The 15,578-nt window shown below is 37.4% G+C and overlaps 1 protein-coding gene across 1 annotated transcript; it reads left to right on the top strand.

Moving 5' to 3' along the window:
- The first annotated feature begins 4,100 nt into the window (after window positions 1-4,100).
- LOC131797659 (diacylglycerol O-acyltransferase 1) lies at window positions 4,101-15,441 on the top strand. The gene is made up of 18 exons (XM_059115314.2): window positions 4,101-4,306; window positions 4,412-4,499; window positions 6,494-6,534; window positions 6,858-6,943; window positions 7,171-7,223; window positions 7,548-7,650; window positions 7,996-8,106; window positions 8,621-8,689; window positions 9,304-9,407; window positions 9,621-9,659; window positions 9,861-9,902; window positions 10,415-10,459; window positions 11,311-11,423; window positions 12,102-12,167; window positions 12,776-12,863; window positions 13,439-13,501; window positions 14,204-14,360; window positions 14,807-15,441. Exons 1-17 carry the CDS (start codon window positions 4,197-4,199, stop codon window positions 14,342-14,344), a joined length of 1,362 nt encoding a protein of 453 aa, XP_058971297.2. The 5' UTR covers window positions 4,101-4,196; the 3' UTR covers window positions 14,345-14,360; window positions 14,807-15,441.
- Window positions 15,442-15,578: the final 137 nt, after the last annotated feature.

Here is a 15,578-nt window from a genome sequence, read left to right as displayed (position 1 = left end):
TGTCCGTTAAGACACGTTGGAACTCCATTGAAAACCGCAACTGATTGTCACTCCTCAACAACAAAAGCTTTTGATCTGGAATTTGTGGTTACTACGCGCTGGCTCATAATATTTCACAAGGAATCCTTTATTTGTACTGCAATGGAATCGTATTTTTTTTTTTCAAGGTCATTTTCATGCATAAGACACAGCATATTTCATGCATCGGGTACTCCACACTTTATGTAACGATGTCGCGACAACTTCAGTTATGATACTTTGAGAATCTTGAAAAGTGAAACCTGTTTATCAGGAGATAAAAAGAAAAGTAGGACAGGATAATTCTGGTGAAACAAACGTTTTAGAGGAAAATGATATCTTTTCTCCACTTTCTTGGCCGGGGAGGAAGAGAATCAGTGAGCTTGTAGTGCTGTTTTATAATGAGATCTCTGTAGATGCAACATGGCGGTTGAGTACGAGAAATGCTAAGATTTTGTTTTATACTCAGAGTCAGTTTAAACAGTTTTTCATTGAAGTGGGACCTCTGCCTCAGGTGTGTGTAACTATAAGAGGTGTAATCTGTAAGGAAAACTCATAGATGCCTTGGAAAATTTACCTCTTTGATGGAGCTATGAACCAGTCCAAGATCAACCCTTAGTCAACGGCTGTAAAAAAAATTAATATTTTTAGCTTAAAACTCGGTGTTCTCGTATCTCTGGTGTATAGTACAGGAAAAAGAAAGCTAAAATCGAAATGAGGGGAAAAATCAGTTGACTCGAACTTGACACGTGACTCGAACTCGGTCGGGCTCGAACTTGACTCGTGACTCGAACTCGGTCGGGTTCGAACTTGACTCGTGACTCGAACTCGGTCGGGCTCGAACTCGACTCGTGACTCGAACTCGACTCGTGACTCGAACTCAGTCGGGCTCGAACTTGACTCGTGATACGATATAACTTATTGTCATAACCTTCCATGTATTTTTTTTCAGTATGAAGCTGGAAATCTACTACTTAGTGACTAGAACATAATTATTCCTATTTTACCCTTTCACTCCAAATATGTCATTGGTAATTCTCCTTACTATCTACCATACATTTCTTAAGATGTAAGATCGGAGAATTTGGTATTGGATCAACTAATAATCCACTTATTGATATTTTCCTTCATCTCATCTTTTGAATTGTTTGTTTGATATTGTATTATATAAAGAGAAATTCTGTCCTGATCACTCATGGAACAGAACACTGTCATTCTTGATTCCGCATTTCGCATCCTCTTTGTGCAAAATTTCACTCACGACCAGCGCGCGCACATTTTTACCATGTCTCTTAATAGCTAGCATATCAAATTAGAAAAAAAAAAATAGAGAATAATACAATCAAAACCAGAAATTTGATTTGAACATCAGCTGCCTCGGTAAAATCATAACCTCCGACTGCTATTGATTTATAGCAAGAAATTATAATCTATTGTTTACAATAATCTGCTGTTTAACAAAACCACACCTACCCGTCCCAGCTTGTAAATTTTATTCCGCGAGCTAGTGTTGTCGTCAGAAGCTCGATTAATGACTTCATAAAGCACAGATAAAATCAAAACGAGATTGTGGTTCGTGTCTTACTGTGTGCGTGAAAAAAAATTTAAAAACAAAAACAGCCATGAATTTTGCGCCTTTGACTCAGCGAAGTCCTTCTAAGAGAGGTGACACAACTTTCAGAGCGAGGTAAATTCTTATCTATCTTGATTCGACTTTTTTTCAGCTCATCTCGTAATCATGAATTTTCCATCGCCTTATAGAGTGCACTTTTCTTCGGACTCTTTGATTGCCGCGACAAGTGGTTTTAACGGTTTCAGGGGATTCTTAAACTTAGCACTTTTGCTGTTGGTGAGTAATTTAAAAAGAATTACGTAGGAAATTTGACACGGAATTGTGTTACGTTGATTTCTTATTTCGTGGGATCGTAAGATTTTTGCCGTAAGGTTATGCAACGTAATGTTTCAGGGTTTTCAATGCAAAAAGCAAATCCGCACACCTTGTAATGAGACACTCTTAACGTCAAAAGGCACTCTAAGCGACTACTTCACGGTCATCCGTAGTAACATGATATTTTATCGCCGGCGGATGTCCAACGGTTTCCCTACATCCTCCTCGAACTCCTCTCTTCGAAAGACGACCCGAACAACCATCAGTTATTCAGCCTCCAAAGCTGAGAAGAAATTCGGAAACCGATGCTGGTACAAAAAGAAAAGATAAAGCTGTCAAATCTGCTACAAAGAAGAAGTAATCATCGAGATAAGCTAGATAGAGACCTATTTTTCACAAAAAATCTGAAAAATTACTCATAAAGCATCTTACAACATTTTTAAGTTTAGCACGGCAAGGGGCACCGGTTGAGTTTTTTACCTTCAGCAAGAGCGTTACTAGGGGTGCCCCTTACCTTCCGCCGTGCGTGGTGTGTTTTTTCATGTTGCTCTGCAATGCATTTTTTTTTTAAAGGATCAAACTTAATTAAACGAAACTGAACTTACTCCGAATTACACTTTACTCCGAATGCAAGAAACTTAATCATCATGCTCGAATACCACAGGATAATTAGTTTTGGCGACATTCAACATCTACAATACAAGTTCATTAGCGGCTAATTCTTTGTGGCAATTCCGGTATTGTAAACTGATGATTTTTCTTTCAAGTCAACAACAAACAAAGCTTGTGATTCGGGTTGCGAAAAAAAGCGATTTTGAAGAACCTGCTGAAGTCTTTTTCCAGGGCTAGATACTATATTCAGCCCGAACTTCTCGTGGAATAAACTTGAGCCCGCTGATAGACAGGGTGGCGCGGGGATATAGGCCACCTCACTTAAGGCGCTCGGAAATTAATAACCGTGGCTCCCACTTTTAAAGATATTTCTGAGTTTCCTACGCGACCCGTGAAAGTGTTATGAAATTGCAGTATTATTTTTTGACGATAAAGCAGGTAAACTCATGGCAATATCAGACAAAGAGCTCGAGTCCTCAATTATTTTAGGTGCGAAGATGATAAAGTCTAAATTTCATTTACCGGTAGTTATCCATGAAGTTGATATTCCGATTGGATAGTGAACAAGTTCGCAAGTTGTGTTGGTATCGTAACTAATTCAGGCTTTCGGTTAGCCTACCACCTTTAGTTTGTCACTCCACCGTTCTGATCTTTCGTGTGTTTCTACTGGCTAAGAGCTGTAAGAGCCTCCCATAAGCTGGTGATTCTAATATGATCGTTTATGTCATGTTCCTCTTGTATTGACAATTTTTCACCGAAGTGAAGGTAAATAGTTGTGCGCTTTCCGGCTTGGTAACAGAGCCGCCGTAACCGTCACCGTCACTGAGGCGAATAATTTTTTTAGTATATAACACACAGATATAAAAAAAATGGCTTATTTATTTCAATATACCGAAAAATTGTTGAAATGAAACTCTTTACGTCTCATCGACTGCTCGGAGGCGAATAATACTTGCTACACACTTCCGAACTTGTCAAACAGCGCACGGAAAGCACTATTCACCTGCGTGGTATATATTACTCGAAGGTAGTGACAGTCCAGTTAATGCACAAACCGACAAAGAGCGCTTTTGTTAAAAAGATTGTGGGGACGCTATTTTGCATTACGGCGCAAGCGTACCTAAGAGCGCCTTCAGTTTCGTGGAGAGGGACTGGGACGAAGCACTTAAATAACAACTAGCTTTGATCGAGGGGAATGGGGAAGAGACCCACGATGAATTACTTAGTCTTTCAGATGTAATATTTCCAGGGGTTGATACAGTTGCTATTTATATTACTTATTCGTTTGGACTTGTCGATCCGGCCGTCCAAAGGGTCATACCCCCACTCTCATTTGACCAGCGGTTGGTACTGGAGTTCTGTGTGGAGAAGGAACGTCCTAACCCTGGTTGTGTCATCAGGCAAACATTTTTTATCGACAGAGGAATTTAAAATTAAAAGATTCGTACCAAAATTGACAAAAATTTACGTAAAAACAAAACTTCACCGACCACTACTTGTGATTTTTGATAATAGCAAAAGTCGTACCATCCCTACCCCTAGAGGACAAACAGTCGGGTTGATCGTGCAACGTGTCACGTGCACGATTGTTGACATCACGATTATATGTTCAAAGGCCGTTCGTCATGTTAGTTTGGAGACCGAAAGCGAAGTAGAAAGAAGTTATTTTTAAGTCTCGATGACATCTTCCACAACGAGGAAGCGATCAACGCCCAAAAGGGCCGAAAACACCACAGAGGCGAAGGCATCAACGAAATCTCAAGCAAAAGAATCGGATTATGGAAAACGGTAAGTGTCTACTCGTCGTTCCCCGATTAAGTCGAGTCTTTCGGGACGAATAATTCCTTCTTTTAAAATGGACGCTTTCAGAGCTGCTCTTCTATCACTTTCCAGGGTTCACGAGAAGGAAGAATCTCTTTTAACATCGACCAGTGGGTTTGACAACTACAGAGGACTAATAAACTTATGTCTTATTCTCTTGGTAAGGGATCACATTTCGAGGAATAAAGTCTATTCATTTATTTGCGGTATTTACTCCTTCAGACAGCAATTGCATCAGCAATAACGAGAAGTAGATAAAAAAGAATGGTGGAATAATGTGCAACGAAGGGAAAAAGAATTATATGCTTATTTCCTTGGAATACACATGTATACACTTCCCGATTTCTTTTCCATCCAAATTATTTTCGCATGCTGCAGGTTGATTGAGGTCAGATCACCTAACTGGTTTCTATCATATCCTGGGCTAAAGTCTCGGTTTTTTGACAAATCATTCAATATTTGCCGTTCATTTTGTTCTCATAACTTCTCACAAAGTCCTTTTATTGATAAGATCATTGGAACTTTTGCCAGGAGTAACAGGTCTTTATTTACTTACTTCGTTTGTTCATGGAAGTAAAGGAAATGAAATGTTTCGTGGACTTCGCGAAAAGCCATTTTTTATTCAGGCAGCAAGATTCAGATTGTGGCTGATCGGTTAAAATAACTTTTCTCTGACATCTGTTTTGAATTTGATAAACTTACGAAAAGGAAGTGCTATTTTAGAGTGATCTCCCGGAATAATTGATCCGTTTTACCTCAAAGATCTTTAAATTAATTATTTTAATAGAATATTGGCCACGTATTTTATTTGTCAGTTTTGCATGATAATCACATAGACACATGAAGACATGCAAGAAATATACATATTTTTAATTCGCATAATCTGTCTGCCTGACTGAATGTTGAGATCGTTATGAGTATTGACCAAATGCCAACTGGGGAGTCAAAGAGGGTATGGAGTACTTTCTTCATCAACTTTTGAAGGATTAAAACAGTAAATCACAAACAAAAAAAAGAGGCTAAGAAACATTACAGGAAGGTAGTCAGAAAAAGGGACAAAGTGCTAGTAACAATCCTGAAAGATAATCTGGGTATCCTGTGGTCAATGAATTTAAGTGAGTGAAACTGGAGAGAAAAGGACTTTTGAGCAGGGAATGGATTAAAAAATCCATGTGAATACAAGAGGAACGTAACAATAGAATATTACATGGTCACTTTGTATTTGCTCTTGTTTAGTTGACATCATTTTCATTGTTCACTAGAGTCAGTGCGTTCTTTTTTCATTTTTCATTAAGGTGAAAATTAAAAGTCAGTCTTGCAAATAAAAACAACAACAAAAAAAAACTGTCATCCAAACCCCTACACCTCATCCTTATAGTGATGTTTTACAGATTTTCCTTAAATTCTGAGGTCAAGAAAAACTGTGACCTGAAAACTACCCACAATGCTTTCTGGGGTTGTTACATGCTTTTTCTGCACTTTTTTTGGCAGTTTTTCTTTAAACAGCTGTATACAAACTGTGTTATGTCTGACAGTTATTTTCCGAGAAAGTAACATGGGATTGCAAATAATGAATTTCATAAAAATACTCGCAAGTAGATGTAATTAATGTGCAATAACTGCACAGTACTTTCATTACTTGGCAAATTGTCCTGGAAAAATAACCAACTGTCTTTCTAGACTTCTCCACCCAAAATTATATGAAATTTTTAAAGTGAAAACTTTTCCAACTCCATTTAAATGGAGGTGGTTTGAGTTCTAGAGTATGAATATTGCTGAGGCAAAACTGCAATATTTTCTCAGACAAAGCCAACACAGAAAATTTTTTCCTCAACTTTACTCTTTGACCCCTTTCTGATTGACTAGCATCTAATTTCTCAGTACAATATCATCCCTGTTTTCACACTTCAAAGTCACAAGAATAAGGTAATGTCCACCAACCACAGGAGCTCTTGATTGTTCGAAAATTCTTGTTTTCAGTGTCTTAGTTAATGTAAGGACAACAGTATAGGAAATATGCATCTTGACCTTAGGATGTAAAGAGGTAAACATAGTCAACTCTAAGCTGCCCCCTTCCCCCTCCCTTTCTTTCCTGGCAGCCTCATAGTCATCGCTGTCCTGGTGTACACTAAAAGTTAATTTATTTTGTTGCAGGTGCTCTCCAATTTCAGGGTAGCACTTGATAATTTACTGAAGTAAGTTTGATTTCTCACAGAACTTCTTTCATGTGTAAATGGTATTTATATGTTTCATGATGTAGTCTTTTCCAATGTTGATTGCAGTATTTTGGCTATATACTGCTAGTCTTGGTCTCCACCTATCAAGTATGGTCCTGTACAGCACTTGGTTGTTTTTAAAAGTTACAATTGGTGTATTTTGAGTTTTGTTGGTCTGATGATGAGTTTGCTCATGTGATATGTTCATTGTAAGGGCCCATATAAACCAGTACTCTATTATACAGTTATCTGATATTGAGGAGCTAATGTTTATCCTTACATGTAATGTATTTCCTTTATAGGTATGGCTTGCTGATAGATCCTCTTCAAGTAATAACTATCTTCTTGGAGGATCCATACCACTGGCCATCAGCATCACTTGTGATCTGTACGTGAATTTCTTAAATTATCTGCAAAATTTATCTTTAATCTATTTGATTTAGTATACTGGCCCCTTCATCTGGGACTGTGGGAGAGGAGGGTGGGTGATTAAACATCGAGGTTTACTCTAATTACAGGTAACTTGTTGAGGGAATGGAGGGTGGAAGATCTGTTGTTTTGGTTGTTGCTTGGCTTTATTAACAGCAACATTTTTGTTGTTTTATTGTTTTTCAGTTTCAAATGTGCTTATTCAGTTGACGTTTGTCATTGAGAAGCTTTTGGCTGCAGTAAGTATCACTTCCACCACTTGCTAGAGAAAGTGGTGCAAACAATTGTGTGTTATTTGCAGTGTTAAAGGGAGAGCTGCATTTTGTTAGTTTTACGTAGATGTGTTTTTGGTTTGTTCCAAGAATTTTTGAGGCTATTTTTAGGGGCTTGTAAGTAGGTACTTGGTAAAAAATGGCTATTAAAACACTTCAGTGTCAGAGAGAGAAAAACTAGCCCTAATGTTTGATGCAGTATAATTATCTCTTTTTTTATTATAAAATTTAAATATTTTCTGTGGCTGAAATCATTGATTTGGTACTCTTCTATTTTTTTTTTTTACACAGGGCAAAATTTCTGAGAGGATTGGGCGGATATCCCATATGTTTTTGCTGCTGTTAATGTTATTTGTGCCATGTACAGTGATTTTGGTTTATCTTCCACCACCATGTATGTATTGAGAAAATATCCATGTATTTTACACATGCACAAATGAATGGTTTCTCTTAATTGAGCAGACACAATTGTTTACAGTGTGCTGTTTATCCTAATCTAACAAGAAGGATTTTGTTCAAAATTTATATAAAAACAGTCTACCCCTTTGAAATGTGAGTGGTGATATTGCAGCCCTTCTTCTTTATAACATTCACTTCTCTGCAATGCATGGGTGCCTTTCTCTGTATCATAATTTAGTTATTGTTAAGGATTTTGATGATTAGTCATTAAGTGAACTGAAATTTGAGTTTGATTGTTTTTTCAGTATTCATGTATGTTATAATTTTTTATATTTCATAGGGGCAGCTAACATTGCTGTCTTTTGGTATACCATTGTCTGGTTGAAGCTCATCAGCTATGTCAGTGTTAACCTCTGGTATAGGTTGGGATTAATGAAACATGAAAAGGAAGGTGAGACAAATGCATGAGCATTAGAAATCTGGTTATCACAATGTTCCACTGGTTTGCCGTTAGATCTCCAGAAATAAGCTTAACTGTCCACCTTCCTATGTTTTACTTTTAACCCTTGTAAAGTTTAGAGGTCTTAACCCTTTGAGCCCAAGAGTGACAAGAATTTAATTTCTCCTTACAATGTCACTGCTGAGTCAAGCATAAAGATCATGAGAATTAAGGAAATGTACAAAGAACAGTATGGAGAACAGAATAGGGATAAGGGCATATAGACTTACCTATTCTGATACTGTTAAATTGACTCTCTTTTTTCAAGAGTTGCGCCTAGGTGACATTTTCATTGAATTTTTATGACTGGTTAATCAGGTGTGGGGCGATTTATTGCCCCACAACTTTTCAAGCCAAGTACAGTTTTCAATGAAAATACTGTTCATTGTTCTCATATAGAATTGTTAAGATTAAATTAATGTTCTTTATGAGTTGTTCACTGAATAACTTGATCCAATTTTGGCAGGTCATGTTGCAAATGGGAAACCCGAAACTCTTCCTTTGGTGAAGTATCCTGAAAATCTCACTCAGAAAGGTTAGGCAACTTGATTGGTACTGGTAAATCTATTTGTCATGCAAATGCTTTGTGCACTGTTCAAAATTCTTGTATCTCATTGTATGACTTGGGTTTATTTATGATGTAAAATACACAGTTTTGTGTTTTGTCTTCTTCTTTGTGTTTGTTTAGTTTTGTCTTCCTACTTCACTGTCTATTTATACCCTTTCTTCCCTTTCATTCTTAAGCAAGAGGGTAGCAAAGGAGGGTTCCAGATCTTGTTTCACACCTGAATTTTTAGAAAAATGATCGCGTCATGTGTATTTTAAACAGCATTTCAGGTGTCACAATTTTTAAAAGGGAAACCTTCAAATCTATCTTCTTGTGTACAAGGTTGCAGGGGAACCTTTTCATGAAATTAAAGGGAAAAAATTATTCTTTCACATATACTTTAGGAGGCAAATCACGGTTCTTAAATTCACCAAACTAAGACCTTAATCTTGCATCACATTTCAACCCTCTGCCATGCTCAAACTACATTTTCAGTTAACGTATACATGAGTGGTACTGTAGGCTTGTCATGTGTTAGATCACATTTTGTCAGGTGACACATTTTATGTCTAACTCCTTTATCATTATCAATTGAATTTCAGATTTATATTACTTCATTTTTGCACCAACTTTGTGTTATGAGCTCAATTATCCCAGAAGTGAAAGGATACGGAAGCGTTTTCTTTTGAGAAGACTAGCTGAATTTGTATGTCCACTTATCTGTTTGATTAACACTTATATTAACTTGGATGAATGTGTTAAGTTGAAATTAGGCAAATATGTTCCTTTGATTTCATGCACAACTAGAGAATTAGCAATGAGAATGAAATGCTCGAACCAAACTAGGGTTGATTTTGTTGTCTTTGCTACCTTTATTTCTTGAGTTATGTTTAATTCAAGATTTTTTATTTACTTTCAGTTTTTCATTATTGGAATTGTAATTGGAGCATTTCAGCAGGTAATCATGCTAAGTGTTCTTGCTGTTAAATGTCATGTGAAAAAAGATAGGGTTGTTGGCTTCAATCTACCAGTTACTATTTTTGGTGATCATAGATCCATATTTAGGGGTAATATCTGTATGCTGCACTGAGTGCTGTAAAGGCTATGCAAGAGAACCTTTAATATCAGTATGCACATTTTACTTTTGTTTTGTTTTTAGTGGATTGTACCTACAGTAAAAAACTCTATGAAACCAATACAGGTAGGAATGTGACTTCTTATCCAAGTACAATGTACATACACAATGTATTGAACCCTTAAAACCTTAATATCAGTGTGCATATTCTCCCCACTGTTCTCCGTACAATTCCTATGGTATTGACAAGGAGAATTAGTCTAGCAATCAAGAACTCTTCAGTTGGTGATCATATCCTTTATTCTCCTGACCATAATGTTTGATTCAGGGGTGATATTGTAAGGAGAATTTAGATGCTAATCATTCCTAGGGGTTAAAGGGTCAAGGTGATGCAGCTTTTTTTCTCTCCTCTCTTACTCTCAGAAATAATTTTCATGTACAATGGAACCTCTCCGTGCAATGTCAGCACCTTATCTAGCAATAGGAGATAAGAAATGACAAGAAAGTCAGTTTTTTATGGCTGATGTAAAAGAAAATGTATAACAGATGGAAGGGAGCATTACGAACAAGATCTTGAAAAGTTGAGAGTTAAAAGGTTTAACATGACAGTCTGATGGTGAAAATTTATTGTCTGACAGGAGATGGATGTAGGCAGAGGCCTTGAGAGAATAATGAAACTTGCAGTAAGTGTGAAAGCTACTCTGAGGACCTTAAAACCTTATTCAAACACAGAAGGATGTCAAAGATGTTTCCATTAGTCTTATTTCAGGAGTCTTTTAATTTACGTCTTTCTGGAGTGAAAAAGGGCTCTATAAGATGTGACCGGGGTGCAGGTCTACATCAGCTTTATCAGTTGCCTTTCAACAACCTGCTACATCAATTATTACAATATACATGAAAAAATTACTTTCGTCTGATTGGCAGAAACAAGTGAATTTTTCATGTAAAATAAGTGCAAATTACAGATGGCATGTGCATGCAGCCAAAATTTAATCTGTCTTGACTTTTTGTGAGGCTTTTTTTTCATGTAAATCATTTACAAGTAACAACATGATTTCTCTTGCAATTCGGTGTAACAAGCACTGATCAAAAAATTTTAATGGTGCCTGCTCTTGAAATGATGTTGTAACCTAGACAAATACATATGTATGCATGTATGTACCTTTGTCATGAAAAGTGTTTGATCTGTCGTCACCTCATCATTACAGCCACATTTTTGTTCTTTCCCCCAACAAAATATAAAATGAAAATAAAATATTCTCTATTAAACAGGGCTTGACTTTTATAGTCTCATCACACCCCCTTTTAGACTACCGTTTGTTGCCCCCATAGATATTTGCTCCCTGATTAGATTGAAATTCCAATGATTTCCATCTTAAACAACTCCTTACCTGTTCAATTTAATTTCCCTGATGGAGGATAACTGAAATAATAATACCCCACTGCTTGACATTTAAGATCGTTTAAAGTGAATTATCGCCAAGAAAAATATTATTTTGAGAAAGTGAAATGTAATTTGGATTTATTTTTCCAGGTTCCCAACCACTTGTTATGGCTGCTGTTCTTCTACGCCTTCTTCCACAGTGGCCTTAACATTTTAGCAGAACTATTAAGGTTTGGTGACAGGACTTTCTATCGAGACTGGTGGTAAGTATTAGAGTTCCATCCTAATCTGGAGACCTGTGAACGATTGGACCATATGCAGTCCTCGTTTTCTAAATTATGCAATGTTATCTTCGCATTTTTAAAGTACAAAATCCGGCTAAACAGTTGAAGGAATTGTTCAGTCTATGTCCGAATCACCTTCGATGAAATGGAATCGTCGTTTCCGAGGTTTAACCATGTTTGTTTTCAATTTCGGCGTGTGATCGCTCGAGCAAAGTGTTAAGCTGGGTCGGCTCGTAATTTTCGATTTCCTCGGCAATTCCCTTCTCTAAACACCACTTTTTCCAAACCGACAGCCAAAAAGCAGTGCTTTTTACAGTGTTTTCGTTGTTTAAGCTGTTTTTCGGCTGCGGTGGCGAAAGAAAGCCTAAAACACCGGCCGTTGTTTCGCTCGCAAATTTTCAAATTTTCAAACTTTGTTGCGATATCCAAGGCTCGCATTTGATTGGCTATCTGTGAGTTTCTTTGATTATTGACCAATCAGAATGTCTTATTTGTTTCTTTCTTTGTACTGAATTAACCCTCTTCTGCACTGAATTAACTCTCTTCTGCCCTGAATTACCTGAAAACTGCATTTATCTTAGCCAATCAGAACTAAGTAATTTTTCCATGTATATTATTAAATCTGTAGTCTTTGTTCTTTTCCCCCTCTGTTTCCAGGAATTCTCCAAATGTGGCATACTTCTGGCAAAACTGGAATATACCTGTTCATCGCTGGGCGAGAAGGTAAGTGCATACTCCCATGCTCAAAGCGATGATTGTTCAGTGGAAGCTAGGCCACTTGACAAAGATTGGGGGAAATGGGGGAAAACTGGTCAAGTCGTATTCCATATGGTTAATTAACCACGCTTGAAGTGTGAGATGTGGCGGGTTATTTACCAAGTCTTTTTTATGCGTCTTTATGGAGCGAAACAAAGTGAAGGTCCATAAATGCTGAAAAAAAAAAAACGGACAGAAACTGGACCTTATATGTTCCTCTTGGCTCCATCTCGGGGAACATGTAGAGTCTCGAGGAAATTAAACTCACTGATTCCCTCGAGATCGATCATTACTTACTTATTTCACCCGGCCAAGTGATTATATCAAAGTATTTTACCCTTCTGCAAACTCAGTTCACAAAACTCGTTTGGTGTTCTTTTCTTACTGCTTTCAAAACTGTCTTGAAAACTTTCTATTTTTTTCTTTTGGTTTAAAAATAGGCACCTAAGACGTACGGCCTATCAAAAAACGGTTTTAATATTTTTTCTGCGGGAACTTGCAGACTTGGCTTTCTAAAAAAGCTTAAATGATACTTACATTTCCTTTTTTTTCCCTTTTTCTTATGTCCGTGGCAGACATCTCTATATTCCCATGTTAAGGTCAGGTTATTCATCTCTTCAAGCGCAAGTTGCTGTGTTTTTACTGTCTGCATTTTTCCACGAGGTAACTATCCTTTTCAGGGTCCTTACAAGGCAGGAGCAGTTTTCACTGATGTTAATTGTGGCCAAATTTGTAACATTTCTAGAAGTGTTTTTCTACATTGTTCAGTTTTTTTGATACTTGTTAATTGAGGTTGGAGGGGAGGTTTCTTCGCCGAGTTTACAGTTTGAGAGGATACGTTCGTGCAGGCGAATCGACACATTCTGAGGAAAATGCATGTTGTAGTACTGATGAAGTGTGAAAGCGGAGCTGAAAAAACGGAGATCGACTGCAACGTACATGTACATGGTACATTTACTCCCTAGATGTCCCTCACAAGCACCAAGCATGGACCACAATTTAAATTGTTTCTTTTCCAGCAAATATTTGTTTTCAATTGAGGGTTATGAGGAGAAGACAGCTTAAAAGCTGTCTATTCCAGGTAACCTCTGAGTTGGAAACTTCTTAGCTTCCACCCAAGCTATTCCTTTCACGTGAATTCTAACTGAATTGTTTTGAAGTCCATCTTCAACCTAAGAAGGTTTTTATGAACAAATAGTTCTCTTGGTAGCAGTTTTTTATGTTGCATTCTTTTTTAGTTTTTAGTCAGTGTCCCCTTACGACTGTTCAGATTCTGGGCGTTCCTAGCTATGCTAGCTCAGGTTAGTCTAATTCGGTTACTTTTCAGTCTTAAATTTTTAGTGGAAAACTTAACGTTAACTGTAAAACAAGCATAATGTTAGTAGGGCTTCGTGTAATTCATACCTCTTTCTAAACGAGTTCAAAGCGGTCCATTCTGTAAGTTACGATCTAAGTTTTTTCTGCTCGGATTTAGTTTTGCTTAAAATCGGGAAAAAACGAAAAGAAAGCAAAAACATCAACAACACAAAGAGCAGGAAAAACGAGGTTTCATAACTTGCAGTAAGGACCAAGAAAACAGGGTGAGTAAGATATTTATTATATCTCTGGGTTCAAATAGAGGGGGAAGATTTCCCTTCAATTCTGATAGCACGCGAACCAATTGGGGGTGTAGTAAAGAGCATATATTTTGTAGTTAAAAATGAATTTCACAGGAATTTCAGGTCAAAATGATCGCAAAGTATCCCCCTTGTTCCAAATACATAACCACAAAGAAAATGCAAATCATACACAGTGAATTCAGTTTATGTAACCTGAAGTCAATAATGGGAATTGTCTTTGACTGAAGAATTTCGAACATGTATTATTTGGACCAGGCTGGTTGTGAAGACGAAAGTCTTTGCATTGTTTTTTTTTTCAGTCGTGAATCTGTGAAACAACTTGACAATTTATTTCCAAAGTTGTTTTAAGGCACTGTTATTTTTATTCTTTCGTTTCGTCACCAGGTACCTCTCCATTTGCTCGTGAAAAAATTTCTTGGCGATTATCCAAACTATGGTAACATGGTGGTATGGCTTTCAATCATTCTTGGCCAGCCGTTGGCAATTCTGACTTATGTCCATGATTATTATATCACTCACCAATAGTAGCCTTACAAGTCGGGTAAGTACTTTTTGATGTTAACAGTGATTGCTATAATGAAACAAAATCCTGCAGCTGACAATTGTAGATTAATTGTAACCAATTTTGAACTACAATTTCGCTCACCCTGCTCCGACTTTGCCAAAGCGTACTTTTCTACAAACACCCGAGATCAGCCAAATCGTCACCCTGTGGGACACTAGCTTTTCGGATCAATATCAGTATCTGGGCAACTTCCCACCTACCTCTCCCCTAAACCAACAGTAACCTTAACTTGTTGTCAATTGACTGCTGTTGAGTTAGGAGAGGGGTAGGTGGGCAGTTGCCCAGATACTGATATTGATCCGGTTTTTCTATATCTCTTTTTACACTTCGACATCATGTTGAAAGTGTTGCATGCTTTTTGGCAGGTTTGAGTTTTCATCTATTTGATGGCAGCTCATTTTGTATTTTCTTCTGATCTACAGTGTCAGACTATGGTAGATCAAAGAAGTCATCTTAGTGCCAGAAGCTGCCGGTGAAGGGAAGTGCCAACTCAACTGAAGAACATTTTTATAGAAAGCAATATTATGCTAAGCTCCCAAGTGACCATAAATAGTAATTTAAATAGTATATTTATTTTTAAGTTTTTTATCATTGATCGATTGTGAAATAAAACGTTTTAGCTCCGCAGTGAATCTTTCAGATAAGGATGAAAAGTTATTCCACGCTGCTACTGAGAGAATTCTCGGCCGAGAATGTCTCAGTTGCACAGATTAATTCCAAACAAAAGCTGTGGCACTGAGGCCGGTGAACCAGCGTGGACTTCATAGACAAAATCTTAGAAAATCTAGACAAAAGATTTTTTTTTTGGTGGAGGGCTAACACTTAGGAGGGAAAGAAGGCTTCAGTTAATAATACGCACCATGCTACTCTCGGGTCAACAGCTCTTTTTCATAGAGGACAAATTGCATGTGATTGTCTTCTTGAGATTCTTGCCACTAACTGCGCAGAAGTAAACAGTGTGTGTTGACTTTAGTTGGGTTCTTAGCAGTTCCCAGCCCTTGTTGATTTTATGCCCTGTCTTACAGTCGCAATGTGTGACGTAAATGATGACATCAAAGTCTTCTGTGTTATTGTTTTATTTACAATCAATCTGGTGCTGATATTGCATTTACGTAGGGCTGCTAAACTCGAGCCCTAGTAGAAGTAGAATGAGACTAAAGTAAGATTTTCAGGCCTAGAGCAAGACATAGCTCA

The sequence above is a fragment of the Pocillopora verrucosa genome, chromosome 3 (assembly GCF_036669915.1).
Source record: "Pocillopora verrucosa isolate sample1 chromosome 3, ASM3666991v2, whole genome shotgun sequence".
Classification (NCBI taxonomy): Eukaryota; Metazoa; Cnidaria; class Anthozoa; order Scleractinia; family Pocilloporidae; genus Pocillopora; species Pocillopora verrucosa.
The sequence above is the reverse complement of the archived record's forward strand: the minus strand, read 5'-3'. Positions and strand labels throughout refer to the sequence as shown.